Consider the following 22,654-nt stretch of genomic DNA (forward strand, 5'->3'; position numbering starts at 1 on the left):
GCATTTTTATAATAAATTGTTCAAAAGTAAGAATAGATTTTGTTTTATCCTGCAAAATTAGCTCGACACAGTTAAAAATATTAGTCATAGCATATACTCATGCCCTCTTGCACTCATATAAATACCTACCAAGGACATGGAAGATATCATTGAAGAGAGGGACAACTGGTCGATCCACAAAGCTGTCCAGCTGATTGATAAGCGCCTCCTTGACCATCTTATATCCTGAAATAAACACCATCCTCTCACTGCCTTTCCTCAGGCTGAACACAGGGCCGTACTCTTGAGCCAGCTGCATTGAAAAATAAATTATTTTCAATAGTGGTATAGTGGTAATGTGTCACAAAGACTTTAAACGCCCAATACTGACAAAACCAAGAAGGGAGAACACGTTACTCCAATTGTCAGATCGAAATAAATATAGAAAAGGCACAAATTTTCTGTAAGTCTCTGAATGATGAGGGCACAGAATGTATCAGATATGTTTACTGAGTAGAAGCCTGGTAGGAGAGATCTGCAGCAAATAGTCAGCTGGCAATACCCACAGTTCAAACCGAACATGGTGAAATGGCACTGGGCTGCTCACTGCTGAATCAGCTCCCTACTGTCCCACCTGTAGCCATTTTAAAAGCTGAACTAAAGATTGATCTTTTTCTTCTATTTTCATATCATATGCCATTTTTATGCATCCTAGAAATTCTGGTTAAAAATTTCAGTGCCTTCACTGTACTTTGATTTATTTTTATACTTTACCTTTAAATCTTTATATCTTCAAATTAGAAAGTTAAAGTTTTACACTTTTTTTGTTCTCTTTCAGCATTTTATTGGATGCAGCAGTATTAAATGCTTTGAAATTGAAAACAGGGACAAACACATTGCAAAAAGGGTTAATTTTAAGTAATTAAATCCTCTTTGTAACCACTGCTATAGACAGTTGATCTTAGCTGGTGTTGCTCATATTACACTGCGTGAATGCTGTTCTCTAATACTGAAGTGATTTGTACATTGATGCTGATTTTTGAAAATGTTGAGAACAAAAACCTTTGAGTTGTGGTCTTTTTTTTACTGTTCATTTATTGTCATTTCTTGTGCGTTGGGTTCATAAGGCTGTTGTCTGCAAGGCAAATTGTCTCATTGAAGTTAAAAATTTATTCAGTTTCCTCACTCTGCTCTGGGGAAACTCCTGGTTTACATGCACTTGTTGTGAAACTGTAAGTGTTCACTTCACCTTCTCCATTGTTTTGAGATCAGCTCCAGTGAAGATATTTCCTAGAAAAGGCACGGCCCAGGGTCCAGGTGGAAAGTTGTGAGGCCTCCAGTTTGTTATCACATCAATCAAAAGCAACAATGCAAAACCAAACAGGACCCAACCAGTGAAATCCACAGAAAAAGCCTGAAAAATCATGATGAAATTTTTTCAAAAAGCCCTCTGACGAACCACAGTTTGATTCTGCAGGAAGGATTGTAGTGTGTCTGTTAATATCCAGCTAGAGTTCAGAGGACAATTTTTTTTAAACAGTTCAAACGATGTTATATAACACTACTGGCAACTTCTGACTGGGGAAGTTGAAAACGAGCTGAATCTTGAACCTTGATCTCTTCCTGCTGCCTCCTGAATGCTGGCTTGCGCATTGCATTATTTTAGGATATTATTGATTGAGCTGTTCAGCAGCAAATAAAGTAATGACAAAAAGCCCCACCTTATCAGCTATAGAATTTAAGTAATGCTGACAGATTCCGGCATTTGTAGTTACAGTCCAGTTATATTTTATATATGATCCTGAGATGTGAATTATCAGCATAAAGCACTTTGAAATTGAATGTTCCTACACTATGGTATAGATATTTTACATTGGGTAAACATCTCAGTAACATGCTTTTATTTTGAAGGCCAGCCCCACTGAGCAATGAGACTCGGATACAAAAACTGATTCTTATCCTGTGTTGTTAGAAGCTGTTTATCAGGAAGGACATTCCTTCATGGTGGAAGCTCAGTTTAAACTTAAATAAGTAATTCAGTGAAAATAAACAAAGAAATGGAGACAGTATATGATGTTCTCGGCTTGGACTGGCTAGACTGCAGTAGCATTTTTATGTTTTTCTGTGTTTTCCTGCTGCTGGCTGATGTTTGGAAGAACAGAGTGCCGAAAAACTTCCCTCCTGGACCGTGGGCTCTGCCTTTTATTGGTGATCTGCATCGCATCCAACCTTCAAGACTTCACCTGCAGTTCACAGAGGTAATAATCCATATTAACAACAACAGTAAAAATGATAACAAGAACAATAATGATAATGAGGAAAAAATAGAAGCGCGTGCGTGTGTGGGTGTTATGTTTATGCATTAGAGCGCACGTGCTTGTTGACCTTACCAGATTAGTGGGACTGGTGTGCAGACGCTGGGAAATTGCGTCAGTTGTGGATCTGTTCAGTCAGTAAGAAAACCGAAGTGTATGCAGAGGTTTAGGGAACAAGAAAAACAGATGCGCTCCCTGATTACTTCTGAGATAAGTGCAACTGTGTGGAAGTGTTTAAGCAGGATGGAGAGGCATTCTTCAGTACAGGAACGATGATGACTCGGTTTGGCTTGCCTCTGCTGTGTTTTTGCAGTATCTCATAGGACGTAGTAGTGGAATGAGAGAGTGTACCTGGGGATAACTGCAAGGGAATTTAGAATAGAAGAACAAAACTGATTTTACATCAGTAGTAAAATGGCATTTTTAAAGATGCTATCATAGTCGCTATGTCAGTAGAAGCAGTCAAAATCAGAGATGAAAACATAAAACACCCGCTGGTTAGTGGTTTTTAAGCAGAAGATATGTCATCTCATTGTTGGACTACAACACCAATCTGCTGTCTGTGCTCAGTTTGCAGAGAAATATGGAAACATCTTCAGTCTCCGTCTCTTTGGTGGAAGGCTTGTGGTCTTAAATGGCTACAAGCTTATGAGAGAAGCCCTGGTCCAACGAGGAGAAGACTATGTAGATCGGCCCTCTGTACCGTTATTCGAGGAATTGACTGGGAATAGAGGTGGTGTTTTTTGCGTTTCATTTTTAAATGTTCCTAGCTGATGTTTTTAATGACATCAGCAGGATCGGATTATTTCTGGTCTAATGCTGTTTTGGTTTTCCAAAAGGTATTGTTTTGTCAAATGGTAATCCATGGAAGCAGCAGAGGAGATTCGCTCTTCATACACTCAGAAACTTTGGTCTGGGCAAGAAGACTCTGGAGATATTCATCCAGGAAGAGTGTCGTTATCTCACCGAGGCTTTTGGAGATCAGCAAGGCACAAAAACTCTATTTTACAATGATACATTACTGTTCACTATGTAAGACATAGATATATGATTTGAATTTTGCAGCTCAGCAAAGCACAGAAATTACTCTGGTTTATAATGAACTGCATTACTTTCTGTTATTTTTTATGTTTATTACATAAAGATTGCCTTTTCCCTTCAACTTTACACATAGACACATACACCAACACAATAGTGGATCCAAATACAGCAACAGTCATAAGTTAAAGGAGCATCTCTTTTCGCGGAATTAGATCTGAAGCAGCAGTTTACATAAGATTAATTATGTTATGAGGTGGATTTGCACAGATTCATGCACTTTCCTAAATCTGTTTTCACATGGCATTCTTTTTTAACAAACCTTCTTTGTCTGATCTATATTTTCTCTTTATTTTACAGGAAAGCCTTTTAATACACAGTCACTGATGAACAGTGCTGTGTCCAACATCATCTGCTGTTTGGTGTTTGGGCATCGATTTGAGTACAATGATAAGCAGCACCAGATTATTCTTCAGACCTTCAATGAGCTCGTATATTTGGAGGCAGATGTGTGGGCACAGGTGAGTATCCTTTGTAAACAGACTACAGTATTGTACAATCATACTTTAATCAGTAGTCATCCAGAACACACAGGCCAATACAATGTTTAATAATAGTATTGTAAAAGGACCTTCTTGAATCACCATAGTGGAGAGATTTGTGCATCCCAGCCATGTTGTCTGGTGCATACTGTTAGGTTGGGTTGGGGGTCTCATGGTACCAGGTGAGGGGCCCAGACAAAGAGCAGTTTACAAACCCATGTCAGTGCTTCTTTGTTTGAGATCATCCCACAGATGGTTCCCTACCTGTAACTGTGGGTTGACTGACTGTTTTCTGTGCTCCTGCATCAAATAGCAATTCAGAGTATCTGGCCTTCTTAGAGTACCTGGGTGGTGTCCTCAAGAAGGTTCCACCTGGAGACTATAAAGTTCTGCTGAGAGACTTCAACACTCACGTGGTTGGGAGGAGGGGCCTTCCTAACCTGAATCTGAGCAGTGTTCCATTACTGGAACTTCTGTGCTAGTCAGGAATTGTCCATAATAAACATAATTATCAAGCATAAGGCTGTTCATAAGTGTACATAAGAGCACTCTAGGCCAAAGTTCCATGATTTACTTGGTGTTTGTATGTCAGATGCCTTGGATACTGAGGTGAGGAAATGAGCAGTCAAATGATCACTATCCGGTGGTGAGTTGTATCCAGTGACTGTTGAGACTGCCAGATAGACCTAGCAAAGCTAAAAGGGTCGTGAAGGTGAGATGGCAAAGGACCTTCCATTGTGATCTTCAACTCACACCTCCAGAACAGTTTCTCTTACATTCTGGTTGAGTCTGGGGGCGTCATCTTAGTGTTCCAGGTTTAAAGCCTCCATTGCTGAAGCAAATAGTTTGAGCTGTAGCCAAGAGACTGTCTGTTTGTCAGGGCTGTACTATTAAAAGACGAGGCTGTCAAGTCAAATAAAAGTTTCTTTTAGATTTTAGTAGCTCATGGAACTCCTGAGTCAGCTGACAGGTTTTGTGTAGCAAGGATGACACTAGCATTTTGTGATTGCAGAAGCAAAAACCAATTTATGGGACAAATATGGTCAAAACTATAGATAAAGTTTTTTCTGCCTCTCGGTGTTTCTGGCAAACTGTCAGATGACTCAAGTTTATATCAAAATCCATCAGGTCATAGGTGACAAATAAGTGTAACACAGGGACATACTATAGTAAGGATCTCTCCTCAAAAGCTAATGATAATATAGTAATTTTGTACCCACTAAAAGATGATTTTAACAAGTTAACAAAAAAAGGTTATGATTCCCCACCAGTCAGAGGATTTAATAACTGTTATCCTGCTCTGTAGATTTACAACATGGTACCCTGGCTGATGAAATGGCTGCCTGGACCTCATCGGAGGATATTCACTTTGCAGCAGAAGTTAATCGACTTCATAGAAATGAAGATCAAAGAACACAGAGAAACCCTTGACCCCTCATCACCAAGAGACTACATCGACTCCTTCCTCAGTGAAATGGGAAAGGTGAGTTTTTCAGTGTGTTTGTATTGTGCTTCATCTTTTTGTCTTTCTAATTGTTTATTGAACTGACTCCTGCTTCTGTCTTTTGTGTCACTGACAGAATGAGGACAAAGATGCTGGCATTGATATCAAGAATTTGTGTTACTGCACTCTGGACCTCTTTGGTGCTGGAACTGAAACTACTGCCACTACTTTACACTGGGGGCTGCTGTACATGATCCACTATCCTGACATACAGAGTGAGTGTATGAGTAGTATATCCCGTGTTTACATCTTGTATAAGTGTCTTGCTATGACTTTTTATTGTCAGACATCTCTCACAGGTTAGTACTGTATTGGGAGAGAATGTGCGGGATGAGCACAAAGACTGATATTGTTTTATCCTTTCACATTTTGCAGAGAGAGTCCAGGCTGAGATAGATGCTGTAATTGGTTCATCCAGACAGCCCTCCATGACTGACAGAGAAAACATGCCCTATACTGATGCAGTCATCCATGAAATACAGAGAAATGGCAACATCATTCCTTTCAATGTGGTTCGCAGTGCAAACAGGGACACCACACTGGATAAGTACACAATCCCAAAGGTACACAACCCAGGCAATGTTAAGCATTGGTTGATGCATGTGTTTCATGTACTGGCTTATCATTTGAATTAGATTTTCTTTATCATCAGTTGTTTAACTCTGATGTCATTGGTCTAGGATAACACTCTACAACTTTGCCTTTGATAATGTTGCTTAGTTAAAGTTGCAACTTAAGCTCCACCAAAGTCCTTTGAGAGAAGTCTCGCCAATCTGCAGCCATCTTAGTAAGAGCCCTTCAGAGTCATTTGGGGCTGAAAAGCATCTCGACAAGACTTTAGAATATCCAAAGTTGTTTAAATCAATCCACTGGACTTTAAGACTTTAAAATACAGTGGATTGATTTAAACAACTTTGGATAACCATGACCTGGATGAATGAGAACCTACACAGACAAGACTGTAGAATATTTTCAGAAATAAAAGTTGATCTTCTGGACAAGAATGTAGACAAAGATCAAATGTAAGAAATTGCTTTGTTGATCAAAAGCAGCATTCAAGTGAACATTCTAGAATTCTTTCACAGATTAAAGACAAGATTCTACAATGTTGTCATAGATCAAAAAAAGAAGTTGAACCACTGACACCAGATGCTGCACTAATAAAATTTATCATATAGTTCCCTGGCAAAAACTCATAAAATAATCTCTGCATTTTTGGGCAGATGATTCCTAATTCCATGCATTTTACACCTTGTAACATAACACAATAATCCATTTTGCAGCTCTTCTGGACCTTTTACTGATGTTAATTAGCTAATGGATCAGAAGTTCTTAAAGTGGCCTGTATGATGCGTTCACTAGAATTAATACTGGAGATAGCTGTTTTATATATCATTTTAACAGCGTTATTTCTTCAGGGCACCATGGTAATGGCTACACTGCACTCTGTCCTGCATGATGAATCGATGTGGGAAACTCCACATTCCTTCAACCCTCAGCACTTTTTGGACCAGGATGGTAAATTTAGGAAAAGAGAGGCGTTCCTTCCATTTTCTGCAGGTGAGTCAATATTTTTGGATTTTAAAGAGGCCAAAAAACAAAAAGTAGACTACATGTCATTGCTTTTCATCAACTGCTTGAGTGACTATTTGCATTTTGAGGTTCGTTAGTTGGGAAAGGATTACAGTCTCTAAAGGTACTTTTCCACTAGCAACTACTTGGCTCATCTCGACTCGACTCGGTTTAAGTCGTTTTCCGTTAAAATTGAGTACCACCTCATCGTGGACGGAGTTGTATAGTACGACGGCCTGACCAGCGAGGCAATGATACACCTGCTGCTCGGTCTATGGCTTTTTGTCAGATTCAAAGTAAAAGAAGAGAGCTGAGGGCAGCGAGTTGAAATACTCAGGAGAACAGGAGAATTTGGGAGGCGATGCATCAAGACGAAGACAAGAGGATACGAACTAGACGACGTGTGAGGGTAAGCTAATGGTAGTAGGCTACAGTTATCGTATATCAGTTCCATGTACAACACTGGAATGGCTACAATTTATTGCTATTGGGTATTAAAATATGTATGCTGTGTAGTGTCGTCACTCCCTCTCCAATCAGTGGCCTGCGTTCTGTAGATGTCACATTATCGGCTCGACTCAGCTCGCCTGGAACCCTGGCCAAGCAGGTACTAAAATAATACCTGGTAACAGGTACTATTGTGGCATTTCAAGATTGAACAAATGATCAAATTAGATAAAAAGGATGTGTGAAGCTAATTTAAGAGCGAGCAAAGATAAAATTGGAAGACCTAACATGCTAACTGAAGTTATGAGCACACTGAATAATCCAGTGGAAAGCAGCAACCCAACTGAAGCCTATGGAGCCCATATAAGGCATGAGACAGGAAGTTCATGTCCTCTCTATATCTGCTCTCGTGAGTTGAAACCTAGGGCACGCTGAGTCAAGCAGAAATAATGCCAACCTAGCAGAAATAAAAAAAGAGGAGGTGGTCTAGCTTTTGGTGAGATTACATCATATACATTTTGATTGGGTCAAGACGATGGGTTGTGGCTGTCCAGAATGGAAGAGGTGTGTTTAGAAGGAGTTTGCATTGGTATAAAAGACGATGTAACACTTTGTGTAGTTAGGTAAAATTTCGAGATTTTGCTCATGTTTGTTTTTACAGCCTATGTATTGAATAAACATTATTTGCATCAGACTCTGAAGACTGCTTGATGGCTGTTTCTTGAAAACTTTCTGAAAGATTCCTTCACAGCAGTACTACATCCTAATGGAAAACCTCACAAACCGAGTAGTTGAGCTGAGTGGAGCCAAGTAGGTGCTAATGGAAAAGCGCCATTTGATGTGCTGAGTTTGTTTTGGCGCTGCAATAATAATCTGTGATCAAAGTGATTATCTTTAAAATGGTGTGAAAAAAACTTAACAACTCTATTGTGTGTATTCTCAGGTAAGCGGGTGTGTCTCGGGGAACCTCTGGCCAAGATGGAGTTATTCCTCTTTTTCACTTCCCTTCTTCAGAGATTTTCTTTCTCGCCATCTGCTGGAGAGCAGCCCAGTCTGGAGTTCAAACTGGGAGGCACTCGCGCTCCCAAACCTTACCGCCTCTGTGCCACACCGAGATAAACAACTAACTGTCCTCAGCTGAACCATGTCTCTTTCTCATCACATTGAATGACTGTTTAAATACATTTATCTTGTAATCTTAATAAAGTAAATGTGCTATATTATTCTTTTTCTGCAGTGTGGGTAGATTGTTTGTCTGTATATGTAGCCCTGTGACAGACTGGCGACCTGTCCACGGTGTCTCCTGCCTTTGCCCGAGTCAGCTGGGATAGGATGCAGCCCCCCCACGACCCTAGTGAGGATAAAGTGGTGTATAGAGAATGGATGGGTTAAACATCATTTGGAAGCATTTCTCTTCTTCTCAACCTTTTCAATAAACTCTTCCACATTATTTAGATAATCTACTGTGTTCAAATATGAAATAAATCCTGCAAACATTCATGTTTTTAACAGAATTCACTGCTCACTACATTACTTCATTCCTTTTCACTGCTGATAGATAGATTAAATTACCAAGCAACTTGTTTGTGTTTTATTTTTCAGGTAATACGACTCATGGCAGTTTTACCATGACGTTGCATACTTCCTTTGTCAGACTTGTTGGAACCTGATGTTTGTGCAAAAAATCAAGTTGAGCTGTAGTTCATGCTTCTCATTCAGTCTGCTGTGTGTTAAAGTTCATACTGTAGCTTTAGTCCAGTGTTTGGCAAATGGAGCATAAGTCACTCTCTGTGCTGTTTGTCAGGTACAGAAAGTGTGATATGTTATCAGCAAACCTCTGGATTTTCCCTGTGAAGCTTTTAAAGTTAGAGATGGAAAATAGCTAGTGAAAGAAAATCTGAAAAACAAAGACACCTTGACCAGTGATAGAATTATTCATAGCCTTCATTTGAGAATAAGTGCTATCACCACAGTAAAATAATCATAAAACCAATTAACAACCTCCATATTAAAAAAAATACAACAAACAGAAACCAAGTCGGACACGTGGACTTCTTCGGCTTTCTTGAATGAAAAATAATGTAACTTCTGTACACATTTTTGCTATGTCTCAGACTAAGCAACAGAGAATGTCTGACACCTTTCTGCACTATACTACTTTTTCTTTTCTTAATTTTTGAGTTTCCTTTTAAATAAATGACATTTCCACCACAAAATTGGTACAGAAAAGAAACGAATTAGCCCATAAACCTCAAAAGGAAGTTTACTATTTTTTAGAAACACAAACTCTGAAAACCTAAATGCATATTCCATTATATTTTGAACTGCGACTCCGTTCCTGAATTACCTGTTTTCTTTTTACATAATAACTACATTTACACTTATAAATTGGCACAGAAAAGCTTTATAGTCTACTTTATTTAGAATTTTGTGTTTTTCTTTGCAAAAATAAAAACATTTCCAGCATACATGATGCAGAACGGGAACAAATAGGTGATCACTAAATCAATCAATTATATTTGTCATCTTTTCTGAGCCACACCCCAATGTTTTATATAAATCCCATGTCAGTCAGGTTAGGTAACATGCAGCAGTTCCAAAGTCCTCTTTCCCACATTTTACCTTTACCTGCACTGACTTCTGCTCAGTGTTGGAAGCTGCAGTCAAGGCAGAGACATGGAGCAGATACTCAGTGTTCTCGGTTTGGAGTGGATGGACACCAGGAGCATTTTAATATTTCTCTGCATTTTTGTGCTCTTGGCTGACATTTGGAAGTACAGAGTGCCGAGAAACTTTCCCCCCGGTCCCTGGGCTCTTCCTTTCATTGGTGACCTGTTTCGCATTAAACCATCAAAGATTCACTTGCAGTTAACAGAGGTAGGAGCACGCACACTAAAGTAAATTAATATTTATGTTTAGATATCTTCAGAAAAGCTACAACTGAAGGCAGAATTTCAAAGCTACTGTTCGACAAGTGCAGACAAGGTCTGCAGTGTAAACGATGCTGTCACACCAAAACAGTCAAACCAGCGCCCAGGATGTTTTATGGTACATGTCTATAAGTGAATACATTCAGAGGGTAATTAAATTAAATAACACATTCCTTTAATACACAACTAAATGTGAACTCTTGAAACCTGAAAATTATATAAAACATATAGAATTTATTTTAGATTCTTCTTTTAAAACAGTTTGCTTACTGCAAATTATTTTGCAATTGGCGGCCTATAGGACAAGGCTTGAAATTACTTTATTGTCATTGATATTTAAAGTGACAACATAAAAATGTTTGTCAAGTCAAAATGAACAGGGATGTTTAGTGAACATTAGATATCTATCTCACAGCCTGGGCCAAGCTCTGCCTCCCCTTCCTGAGGCATTACACGGTTTGCCAGAACTGACTAAGCCTGAAACTAAGCATGAAAAAGTAGTCTATATGGTGCCAGTAAATTTTTGAGCACAACACCAATCTGTGGTCTGTTTTTCAGCTTGCTGAGAAATATGGCAACATTTTCACCATCCGTCTCTTTGGTGGAAGGATTGTGGTCCTTAATGGTTACAAGCTTGTGAAAGAAGCACTGGTCCATCGAGGAGAAGACTTCACAGATCGTCCTCCCATACCATTGTTCACTGAATTGTTTGGGAATAATGGTGGTGTTTTCAGCATTTTGTTTCAAAAGTTGCCATTTGGTGTTTTTACAAAGACCAGCAGCGTCTGATTACTTCTGGTCTAATGTTGTTTTGTGTTTCCAAAAGGCATTGTGATATCAAATGGCAATCCATGGAAGCAGCAGAGGAGATTTGCTCTTCATACACTCAGAAACTTTGGTCTGGGAAAGAAAACTCTGGAGCTATTCATTCAGGAGGAGTGTCGGTATCTCACAGAGGCTTTCGCAGATAACCAAGGTACAATAAATCATTTTTGTTTTGCAATGATACATGACTTCTCAAAATTTTTTAATTACTTCTTAACAAGGTTGTCATGTTGCAACATTGAGACTGTTTCTAGAGGTCTACGCTTCTGTGTCTGATCAATATTTTGTCTTTATTTTGCAGGGAAGCCCTTTAATGCCCAGTCAATGATAAACAATGCTGTGTCCAACATCATCTGCTGTTTGGTGTTTGGGCATCGATTTGAGTACACTGATAAGCAGTTTGAGTCTATTATTAAGAAATTCAACGAGTTACTGTACATACAGGGAAGTGTGTGGGCACAGGTAAGTCTCCTTAGTAAACATTCAACAGCTGTGATTCATATACTCTCCCCTCAAAGTGTTGGAACAGTGAGACCAATTCCTTGATTTTTTCTGTAGACTGAAAACATTTGAGTTTGACATAAAATGATGAATATGAGACAAAAGATCAACATTTCAGCTTTTATTTCCAGTTATTTATGTCTAGATCTGATATACAACTGAGAAAATAGCACCTTTTGTTTGAACCCATCCATTTTTCATGTGAGCAAAAGTATTGGAACATGTGACTGACAGGTGTGTTTTGCTGCCCTCGTGTGTCCTATTGCACTGATTATTCAAACAATAAGTAGCACTCAGTGTCTATGTTCAGTTTCAGATTTGGCTTTTGCCTGTGCAGACTGCATATATAGTTAGAGGTGAAAGCTGGCAATGGGTGAAAAACAAGCGATTGTGAAGCTGAGAGAAGATGGAAAATCAATCAGAGCTGTTACACAAACATTGTTCATTGCCAGTACAACCATTTAGAATGTTCTGAAGAAGAAAGAAACCACTGGTGTAGTAAGTAACAGGCACCGAGGGATAGACCAAAGAAAACAGCAGTATTTGACAGAAGAAACATTGTGAGAGCTGTAAAGAAAGAGCCTAAAACAAACGTTAGTGACCTCAGCAACAACCTCCAGAGGGCAGGAGTGAAGGTATCACAATCTACTGTTTGCAGAAGACTTGATGAACAAAAGTACAGAGGCGACACCAGAAGATGTGAAAGAGGAGACTAATCTTGTTGGTGCTTTCAATATTGGAGTTGCTGGGCTGCTTCTCTTCTTCTGATTCTTCTGGGATTCCCTCTAGGGCATTGCCAAGGACACTGTTCTCCATCCTGGCAAGCTCCGGCAGGGACTTCCCACACAAGAATAAAGCCTCACCACACTCATCTGCAGTGTCCCTCCATAAACAAACATCAACTGTAAGAGGCTGCGGTGAAAGCCTGGAAAAGCATCACCAAAGAAGAATATAAAAAAATTGGTGATGTCACTGGGTCACAGGCTTGATGCAGTTATTGCAAGCAAAGGATTTCCAACTTAATATTAAGTCTTATTCACTTCAATCTATTTTGAATCTCTCTCCCACTGTGCTACACTAAAAAAATTGATGATGTTATCTTCGAAGTTGTGTATCACATCCAGATGTAAATACATGGAAATAGAAGCTGAAATGTTGATCTCTTGTCTATTATTAATCGTTCAATGTCAAATCCAAATGTTTCCAGTCTGCAGCAAAAACAAAGGAAATTGGCCTCACTGTTCCAACACTTTTGGATGGGGATGTAATGTTAATTATCAAACCAAGACAACTCTTAAATGATTAATAAGTGGATCAAAATGACATGCAGTAATATGAATATGAAAAAAACTAATGTGAATATGGTAAATCTTTATCCACTTGAAATAATTTAACTCAGTAGAAATGCAATAACTGTTAACTGTCTATCTGAAATCAAATAACTGTATCTGTAGATTTACAACATGGTACCCTGGCTGATGAAATGGCTGCCTGGACCTCATCAGAGGATATTCACTTTGATGCAGAACGTATTTGACTTTGCTCAAATCAAGATCAAAGAACACAGAGAAACTCTCGATCCCTCATCACCAAGAGACTACATCGACTCCTTCCTCATTGAAATGGGAGAGGTGAGAGATAGTTTTGTCTTTGTTCTTTTTGTTCTTCTAATTGTATATTTTAACTGATTCCTGCTTCCATCTCTTGTGTCACTTATAGAAGGAGGACAAAGATGCCGGTTTTGATCTCAACAATTTGTGTTACTGCACTCTTGATTTGTTTGCTGCTGGAACTGAAACTACTACCACTACTTTACACTGGGGGCTGCTGTACATGATCCACTACCCTGACATACAGAGTGAGTGTATGACTAGTATGTCGAATGTTTACATTTTGTATAATTGTCCTGCTTTGACATTTTATTGTCACAAATTAGTCTTGTATTGATAGAGAAGGTGTGTGATGTGTGATTTCCCCCCTCAGTCATCTTCTCAGCTGACAGATTGATGTTTTTTACTTTCACTTTGTGCAGAGAGAGTCCAGGCTGAGATAGATGCTGTGATTGGTTCATCCAGACAGCCCTCCATGACTGACAGAGAAAACATGCCCTATACTGATGCAGTCATCCATGAGATTCAGAGAATGGGCAACATTGTCCCACTCAATGTGGCCCACATGGCTACCAAGGACACCACGCTGGATAAGTACACAATCCCAAAGGTACACAATCCAGACGTTACAGAGAGTTATTCCATGTGAGTGTTTTGCTTGTTGTTTTTTTCAGAAGTCAGCATGTCTGCCAATATAGCTTTAAATTAAATACTTTTGAGTTACTGACTCAAAAAACACCCTTTTCTAACTGGTGCAGTTTATTCTAGAGATACCATTGTAGATTCCTTTGTTACTCGGGTTCGGTGGAGTTATGTGACGATGGATGTACGTTTGTCTGTAAGCAACATTACTCAAAAACCGAAAATTGTCAGGGAATGTCAGAAATGACAAATGGACCACCTGATTAGAATTTGGCACTGAATGATTCGGCTTAAAGTCTGGATCCACGGATTTGTTCAAGATTTCTGTATCATTGTGGGATAGCGGGATATCGTCACTGTAACTACATCAGCTGCCTGCTGACGATGGCATGATTGTGATCCCACTACAAATCGACCATTGCGGACTTATCGGGACTTATCTGTTGGAAATGATAAAAGGAAAAATGGATTAAATTGTGGAGGTGTTTCCAAGTCCCATCAATTCCCGCCACCCGCTATATATTTAGGTCATGCGATTCGGTATCTGTTCATAATGTACACATGTATAACACACGCCTGTGCTCATTGTAATGTCATTTTGTTTGTGGGTACATCTATTTTAAATGGTCACATTCTGCAGTGCCATAATTTCTGCCACGGATTTTTTCAAGATTTCCGCTGTCGGAAAAGATACAACGACTGAGCAGCTTTGGTGGAGTACTGCACCCTCTGAGTGCTTTTCTTGTTTTCGAACTGCGATAAAGTTCTTGAATCATACTTGTCATCTATATCCATGGCTGATATTCATCAACATTCTAGAATCTTGCTTTCCAACTGTACCTACACTCTAGAATCCTGACTAGAATATTGTTTTGATCTGTGACATTGTAGAATCTTGTCTGGAATCTTGCTTTCAACTGACGAAAACATTCTGGAATCTTGATTCTTATATGTGGTAAACATTTTAGAATTGCAACCAGAATTTTTCTTTTGACTTGTGACAATGTTCTAGAGACTTTTCTGGAATCTTGCTTTCAATTTGTGACACTATTCTAGAATCTTGCCCAGAATCTTGCTTTCAGTCTGTGACAATCAAGCATCTTGCATTTTACCCGTAGCTAACTAGCAACAGCTACTTACCAACATTCTACAATTGTGTCTAGAATCTTGCTTTTGATCTGACAGCATTTAGAATCTCTTTGAAAATCTCGCTGTCAAATGATGACAACATCGTAGAATCTTGTTGTTCATCTATGACAACGTTCTAGAATCTTGTGTAAAACCTCAAAAGCAACCATTTCACTTTGGTGCACCTAAGCTACCAGTTAACAGGTTTCTTGCAGTGGTCTTAGTGAGCTTCTTCCATCGCTGATAGAGATTGATCAAATGTTATTAAATTTTATTTTTAATTAAAGCTCACTTGACAAACCAAATACAACAGAGGCATCTGTTTAATTAAGCTATTTAATTTGTGTATTTTTTCAGGGCACCATGATCCTGCCAACACTGAATTCAGTCCTACATGATGAGTCGATGTGGGAAACTCCACACTCCTTCAACCCTCAGCATTTTCTAGACCAGGATGGGAAATTTAGGAAGAGAGAGGCCTTCCTTCCTTTTTCGGCAGGTTAGTTAGTAGTTTTAATCCTGTTGCAATTCCTTCTTAGCCAAGGGTTTTAAGGGGATGACAATGGTGAAAATGATTCTGTATCATTATTTATCTTAGTCACTATGTACATTACTTATTTTATTAGGTTAGTAAGGATCTGTGCTGGAAGGGGAATCAGTGGTTCAGAAGTTTGTCCAAGAAATACAGTAATCATCTATGATCTAAATAGATGTCTTGTAAATAGTGAGATTGAAACTCACCTGTTGTATTGTGTATTCTCAGGTAAGCGGGTGTGTCTTGGCGAACCTCTGGCCAGGATGGAGTTATTCCTCTTTTTCACCGCCTTCCTTCAGAGATTTTCATTCTCTGCGCCTCCTGGAGAGAAACCCAGTCTGGAGTTCAAGTTGGGACTCACTCATTGTCCTAAACCTTACCGCCTGTGTGCCACACCAAGATAAACAACTAACTATCACACTGAACCACTGTGTGGAACTACATTTACCTTGTAAGGGATATCAGGGAATATCTACTACATTATTCTTTTTCTGTTGTGTGGGTAAAACATAATTTTGAATAATTTTTCATCTCTATAATACATAAGACTTTCCAATAAACCATTGTACTCGTACATTATTCAAATAATCTTGTGTGTTCAACTAAGCAAACAATAAATCAATAAATAAATCCCAAACATGTCCACACACTTTTGTTTTAAATAATCCCTGGGAGCCACATTCATACTGTACTTTCCACATTGATTTTGTCATATTTGCAAAACTTGATGTGTGTGTCCATCAGTTCAACGTGAATTTGATTCATGCTTCTTATGTAGACTGCTTTGTGTTAAAGTTCATGCTGTGGTTTTAGACTAAGGTGTGGCAGGTGAAACAGTGCAGCCAGTCTCAATGCTGTTTATCAGTCTGTGATTTTATACCTGCTGTTACCAGAAATCCAGTTTGGATATAAACTACCTACATATGTTAGTCAGGTTCTCTGGACAGAAAATGACAGAAAATTTTAATAGTGTTGCCCAGTGAAAAATATTAATAAATATTTGTTCATGCAAAATAAATAAATAGAGAGTTAAAAAGTGTATTAAAAAGTGATAAAATACATATTTTTAGTTTGTTAAAATTGTATGTATAAAATTTATGAGAATGTTTAAAATGGTTAAATTATTTTACTTCATTTATTTTGGAAAAGGAAATGCTAAATCTTTCTAGAGAAATGTTTGTGGTCACGAGTGCACTTTACTTTAGGTTAAGGTAGTGTCTACAGATACGGACCCGTACCCGTAGCCTGTGGCCTACGGATACGGCACTTTCCCTTATCATAAATATTAATGAGACGTACATGAATATTAATGAACCGGCTGATGAACGCGCTTTGTGATTGGCTGGTAATCCGACGTGCATAAATATTAATGAGCCGGCTTCGTAATCCGAGTGATGAAGGCGCTTCCGTGATTCGAGGTGAATCTGCATGCCGAGCCTGTCATGTCAGTCATCTGCTGTTCTCTTTTCTATCATGCATAATGTCTTATAAATATCATTATCTGACTTTTTCACGGACAGCGATTTGGGGGTTGAAATCAGCACTACTATTAAAAATAGCAAAACTTTTTATTCACGTGACCCTGTTCTAATAAAGCACAAACAGCAAACAAAAGAAATGGCGGAACTAACAGCCAGCAAACTACAAGTATTTTTTTACCTTCAAAAGTAGCGACAGACTATTACATTTTAACAACCTAAACAAAACCCTGACGTATTTTCTACGTCTGTCAACACAGACACTGCACGTCAGTCACTTTAATGTTAGCGGACTCTGTTGAATGGCGAAGTTACATAACCACAAACAAATCTCACAATATCACAGTAAATCGAGTTTGTGGGTTTTTTTTTAAATTCATGCCGAATTAAAGAGCTGCTCCTCACCATTCACGAGTGTTTGTTTCATATTCAACATCCTTAACTTTATCTTGTAAATTAGCGTCCGAAATTAAATGGGAACATTTGCAATGGAGTTCGTCAGCCGCTTTCACCACTGAACGCCGTAAGCTAATTAATAGGAACAGGACTTCAAACAATTTAGACACGGCGTCTAAAAGCGTAAAAACTGCAATGTCTAAAGTGTGAGAGGAGACGGTGTATTTTTGGTTAAATTATACAATGTTCGCCGTCAGAGTCATTCATATAAACTGCCTGTAATGTGCAGCAAATAGTAGTTAACCGGCGCCAGCTCTTCAGTGACCTTAACGGTCCGTACCTCTAGTACAGATGCTACAGGTACGGACCCATCAACCTTAGGTTAATTGGCTCACGTGAAGGGCATCCAGTTACGGCACGTGCGTGTATAAGGTGTGTGTGCGCGCTTGCGCGCGTGCATGTGGATGAGAGCGGAGAGGGGCCTTCAGGAGTGGATCGTCTTAGCGGAGTTTTCCAGATGTTTTAGCACTAAAGTGTAGTGACGTGAGTCTACAGATTATTAGTAAGGTAATGTGCAAAAACCGGGACTTTAGTACAAAGTTTTGAGGTGTGGAACTGTATTGACTGCTCTTTGGAGAATTGAGTAGCGATTAACAGACAGGGACGTTGCGCTGCAGCTAGCTACACAGCTTGTTCGAGTGGCTTCGTCTGGACCGTATATCTATGGTCTGGACTGTTTCTTGGGATCGTTTTCGGCCTGAAAACAAGAAGCAGCTATCAGATAGCGCTCTGAGCCAATCTGGGTGCTCAGAGTTCCTCGGGCAACGCTGGAGACCCACTGGACGTCACACCTTCACCTGCATCCTGCTTCTTTGCTCTCCATCTGATGCTCTTTGGATCACACACTCACGCACCACTGGAGAGGTACTACCTGGATTTTGTCGTTTTCACTCGTTGGAGAAGTGAGTACTGATTTCAACAAACTTAAGTGAAACAGGCCTGTGGTTTATTTTGTTTGTTTGTTTTGTTGTTGTTGTTTGCTGGCTTAGTATAGAGAGTTGTGTTTATTGTTTAAAAGTTCAAAGTGTGAGGTGAACTGCATACATTTGAAAGGAAAATTCTTGTTTAAAATAATTTTTTTATTAAAATAAGGCATTATTTGTGTACTTTGATACTGTTTGTTTGTTATTCTTGTTTATAAAGAAATAGCACAAAGTTAAAGGTCCTTAAAAATAATTACTCAGAACTAATATTAGATTGAATTAACCTGAGCTACTCTACAAAAGTAAAGCCCCTTTCTACCTATTTAACTGGTAGATGGGCTACAAAAGGATTTCTCTGAGGTTTCAGATCATTTGTCATATTAATGTATGGCACCAAATTGAAACCTCTTACATAGAAAAACAGCCCCCCCCCCCCCCCAGTCAGGAAGCGTTAAAGTGATGGAATATTACTTCTGAAAATGAGCCAACCTCATTCTTGAGGTCTCTCAAGATCTAGTGAAAGAAAATCACAAAAACTAAAGTAGCTTGTGAAACTCTGTCTCTTACTTTTCTATAAACAGTCGATGCTATGCCCCTCTGAGGACTAATGCAAACGGCTCAGTGAGAAAAGAAATGGGTCCAGTGTGAGGGGAATTCTGTCAGGCTAAAAGTGTAAGTTTGTTTTACCACCCTGAAGATAACCGTTTAAAACAGAACATCTATAATCAATGTCAGTTCATAGACCAGAATGAATTGAGCTTTTGTGATGTTTTTGTGTTGAATGAATTTTGTTCATCTTGGTGAACTTTGTTTTTGCTGGTCTGCTCATCAGCACATTTAGGTTTACTGTCAAATTTAAACCTCAGAGGGTTTAGCAACCAGTAAATGGGATGTTTGATAACTCGATAATCTGCTAATCTGAAATTTTGATTCTCTGCTCCTGCTGAAGAGGAGCCCAGTCTGGAGTATAACATGGGAGGCATTTGCACACCTAAATCTTACCCCCTCTGTGCCACACCATGATAAACTCATAATGCATCACCGTATTCCACTACATTTGTCTTGTAATGGATCAAGATTATCTGCTTTATATCTTTCTTTATTTATGGTGAGAGTAAGCCATCACTTGGACGTATATTCAGCCGCTATACCTTTTCAATGAACCTTTACGCATTATTGAAGTAATCTACTGTATTGAAACATGCAATAAAATCATGTGAACTTTTATTTCATGCTTGTCATGCTGATGACAAGTTAATACTGTGGATTTAGACTAAGTTGTGGGAGGTGAATCAGTGCAATCAGCCCCAGTGTTGTTGTTTAATTTGTATGGTAGCTGCTGTTCTCAGCAATTCAGTTTGGGCATAAACTGGATGCTTCAGTCAGGTTCTGTGGAGTCAGAAGTTTGTACAACAGAAAATATGAATAAAATTGGAAGGGTTTTCCGAATGCTTTGTGGTGAAAATGGATTTTGCAATACTTTTAGCACGTCATATAAAATAGCTTTTTTTTAAATAAATTGAACAGTTACATTTTTAGTTGTAGGAAATGTCATTATGAAAATGAGCAATCCTCAAACTTGAGGTGTCTTTCATCTGATGATCATACATGCTGTTTAGCTTCTGGTTATTCCTTGTAAAAGTTTGAAACTTCCAGAAGGAAAAGTAAAAGTCAAAGATTATCACACAAACTAGGGCTCCACCAGTCAGTGGTAGAGGAAGTAGTCAGATGCTTTACTTAAGAAAAAGCATCTCTCTGAGCTATTATATTAAATTGAGGCTAGTTTCCAGACTTAATAATACCTTGGTGTCTCACCTGTAACTTTAAACTAGGTGGGTTAAAGCCCATAATTAATAATACCACAGTGTCTCAGCCTGACCAAGTATTACTGTCAATAAAGTAGTGTTATATATGTTCAAGAGGCTTAAACTATTACTTTCACTCAGGTAAATTCATACCATAATAACACTATAGGTACTCAAACATAATACTCGCCACTATACAGGCACTGAAACAACCTTCTTTTATAATGACACACTAGAATCAGTGGTCATCATTCATCATTGGTGAGCTGATGCTGCTGCCATAGCAGCTTAGGAGGGTTTCCTTAAATAAGTAACATTTTGCAGATGCAAGTGGATACAAGTCCCTGTTAAACATGGCCGTGGTCTCTTTCCTGAGCTACAAAACCTATTCCTTCCGCTCATCTTCCACAATGTATGAACATTTCCTCTGCCAGCATGCCATGAAATATTGCTCAGAAGCCACTAATGGTTCATATTATATGTAATCTGCTATAAATACATATAATTGGGGCACTGTTTTATGTCAGTTCATGAAGGTTGCACAATTGCAAAGGAAATGCAGGGTTCTCGCCAGGATTTTTTTCAGCGTAACGGCAGGTCCTCCTGCACGAGCGCGCGCAATAGACGGGAACGGGTCGACAGGAAAGTACGGCTGAGGTGGGGAGACATAAATTAACCTAGATCGGCACCCAGCAACTATACACCTTCTCTTCTCCTCCGACTGCACCGACTGCCCGTCTGTCTCACTCGCTCTCCCCCTCCCTCCCCCTCCCTCGCCCTCCCTCCCACACACACACACACGCTGCTCTCTCTCCCACTCTCATGACGGAGCCACACACTCTCATAACAACAGTGTAATCGTTGAAATGCGCTGGCGTAGCGGCCCTAATCACAGCGTAATCTTTTAAACTGAGCATAACGGGCCGTTATGCTGAAATGCGCTGGCGAGAAGCCTGAAATGTGTCCAGCTTGATGCCACACACAGTCCCAAATCTCACGGTATGCTACCTTTGTATAAAGTCACTATAACAGTACCTTGCCAGGTGTTCATCTGTGTACATGCAGTGTGCCGCTGATCATCCACATACAGATGTGAAGGCTGTGCATATCTGTACAAATTGACAGAATATGCATCCAGCTTGATGCCACACATAGTCCCAAATCTCACATGATACATTTCCTTTGTATAAAGTCACTATATTAGTGTCTTTCCAGGTGTTCATCTGTGTACATTCAGCATGCTTCTGATCCCCTTCATCCACATTTAAAGGTTATGAATGCTTGCATGTATTCTAAGGAAATGCACCATTCTTGACCCCACACATAGCCTCATATCTGACGTACTATATTCCCTTGAATCAAGTCACTATAATAGTGTCTTGACATTCATCTATGAGCATTCAGCATGCTGCTGATTCTATGTATTCAGATGAAAAGGTTGTGCTGCTTGCTTAAAGTCAAAGGAAATGCAACACATTTGCTGCTACACATAAGCTAATTTCATGAAACTGCATTTAATTTCAAAGTGACTCTGCTCATCTGCTCCCTTTGAGAGCACATGTGTGGAGGTTTGTGATCTCATGGACTGTCTGTGTGACACAAATGTATGCCATTTTGAAACAAATGATTAAATTTGACTAAGTATCCTGTCTGAAATACAAGCTACACTTTCTGGCTTTGTGGCATTCAGTCTTTATCTGACAATGTGCAGGCGACCTTTGTCTTTGTTTTTTTTTGTTTTTTTTATCAAGAAGAGATTACAGAGCACAGTGAGAATGATGAGAGTGAGTGACACTCTGACTGATAATGACCTCTAGATGAGGACATGAGCTCAGCATTTGTGCAAAGAAATTGATTATTCTGACACATCAATTAGGTCAGGGGTTCCCAAAGTGAGGGTCGCAACCCTTCGGGGGTTCGCGAGACGCCGAGGAGGGGGTCGCAAAAATGATTTTCAAGTCCACACTCCCCCCAGGTGCAGAGTGCCAGTGCACGCCTCCCCCCTCGACTGCTGCCCCCCACGACCCCGCCTTCACTCCCCTCTCTCACAAGTAGTGAGTTCTGGCCTTAGTTGGCATTTTTGTGAGTGTTCATATCATTGTTAATAAACCCCTGTTATTTACAGTCTGCCTGCTGTCTGCTCTGTGCCGCTCTCATTAGGGTTTGATTTTTCCACAAACCGTAACAGAGAAATAGCACCACGCCGTCACTGTAACTATGACAAGTGAACACTACGTCCGCGACCTGCCGACCATTACAGGATTGCGATCCCACTACAAATCCACCACTGTGGACTTCAGTTGGAAATAATACAATGACTGAGAAGAATACTGCACACTCTGAGTGGACTGTGGACTATGGACTCACCTGCAGCGGGATCTCATCTTCTTTCTAAGTCTCGCCCCCACTCTACTTCCCATTGGC

At 39.5% G+C, this 22,654-nt stretch overlaps 2 protein-coding genes across 15 annotated transcripts in view; one reads left to right on the plus strand and one right to left on the minus strand.

Moving 5' to 3' along the window:
* LOC110964951 (cytochrome P450 2J2-like) overlaps positions 1-1,503 on the minus strand; it is a 228,538-nt gene extending 227,035 nt beyond the window's left edge. The window contains exons 1-2 of one of the 2 annotated variants that reach the window (XM_051947143.1): positions 1,229-1,503; positions 130-292 (exon numbers count right to left, since the gene is read on the minus strand). In XM_051947143.1, the coding sequence (XP_051803103.1) occupies positions 130-292; positions 1,229-1,405 (340 nt within the window). In that variant the 5' untranslated portion in view covers positions 1,406-1,503. The remainder of the gene's footprint in view (positions 1-129; positions 293-1,228) is intronic. The other variant, XM_022213819.2, reaches the window with a different exon arrangement.
* LOC110947120 (cytochrome P450 2J4-like) overlaps positions 1-22,654 on the plus strand; it is a 74,655-nt gene that overhangs the window by 21,387 nt on the left and 30,614 nt on the right. Inside the window, exons 1-9 of one of the 13 annotated variants that reach the window (XM_051947114.1) lie at positions 1,932-2,237; positions 2,865-3,027; positions 3,134-3,283; positions 3,693-3,853; positions 5,181-5,357; positions 5,455-5,593; positions 5,754-5,941; positions 6,797-6,938; positions 8,341-8,847. The exons of 1 other annotated variant lie outside the window; for it this stretch is intronic. In XM_051947114.1, the coding sequence (XP_051803074.1) occupies positions 2,037-2,237; positions 2,865-3,027; positions 3,134-3,283; positions 3,693-3,853; positions 5,181-5,357; positions 5,455-5,593; positions 5,754-5,941; positions 6,797-6,938; positions 8,341-8,516 (1,497 nt within the window). In that variant the 5' untranslated portion in view covers positions 1,932-2,036 and the 3' untranslated portion in view covers positions 8,517-8,847. Of the gene's footprint in view, positions 1-1,931; positions 2,238-2,864; positions 3,028-3,133; positions 3,284-3,692; positions 3,854-5,180; positions 5,358-5,454; positions 5,594-5,753; positions 5,942-6,796; positions 6,939-8,340; positions 8,848-10,034; positions 10,275-10,885; positions 11,049-11,153; positions 11,304-11,453; positions 11,615-13,107; positions 13,285-13,372; positions 13,512-13,685; positions 13,874-15,390; positions 15,533-15,796; positions 16,210-22,654 lie in introns of those variants that run through there. 11 more of the 13 variants (XM_051947102.1, XM_051947106.1, XM_051947112.1 and 8 more) reach the window with 11 other exon arrangements.

The sequence above is a fragment of the Acanthochromis polyacanthus genome, chromosome 4, assembly GCF_021347895.1.
Source record: "Acanthochromis polyacanthus isolate Apoly-LR-REF ecotype Palm Island chromosome 4, KAUST_Apoly_ChrSc, whole genome shotgun sequence".
Classification (NCBI taxonomy): Eukaryota; Metazoa; Chordata; class Actinopteri; family Pomacentridae; genus Acanthochromis; species Acanthochromis polyacanthus.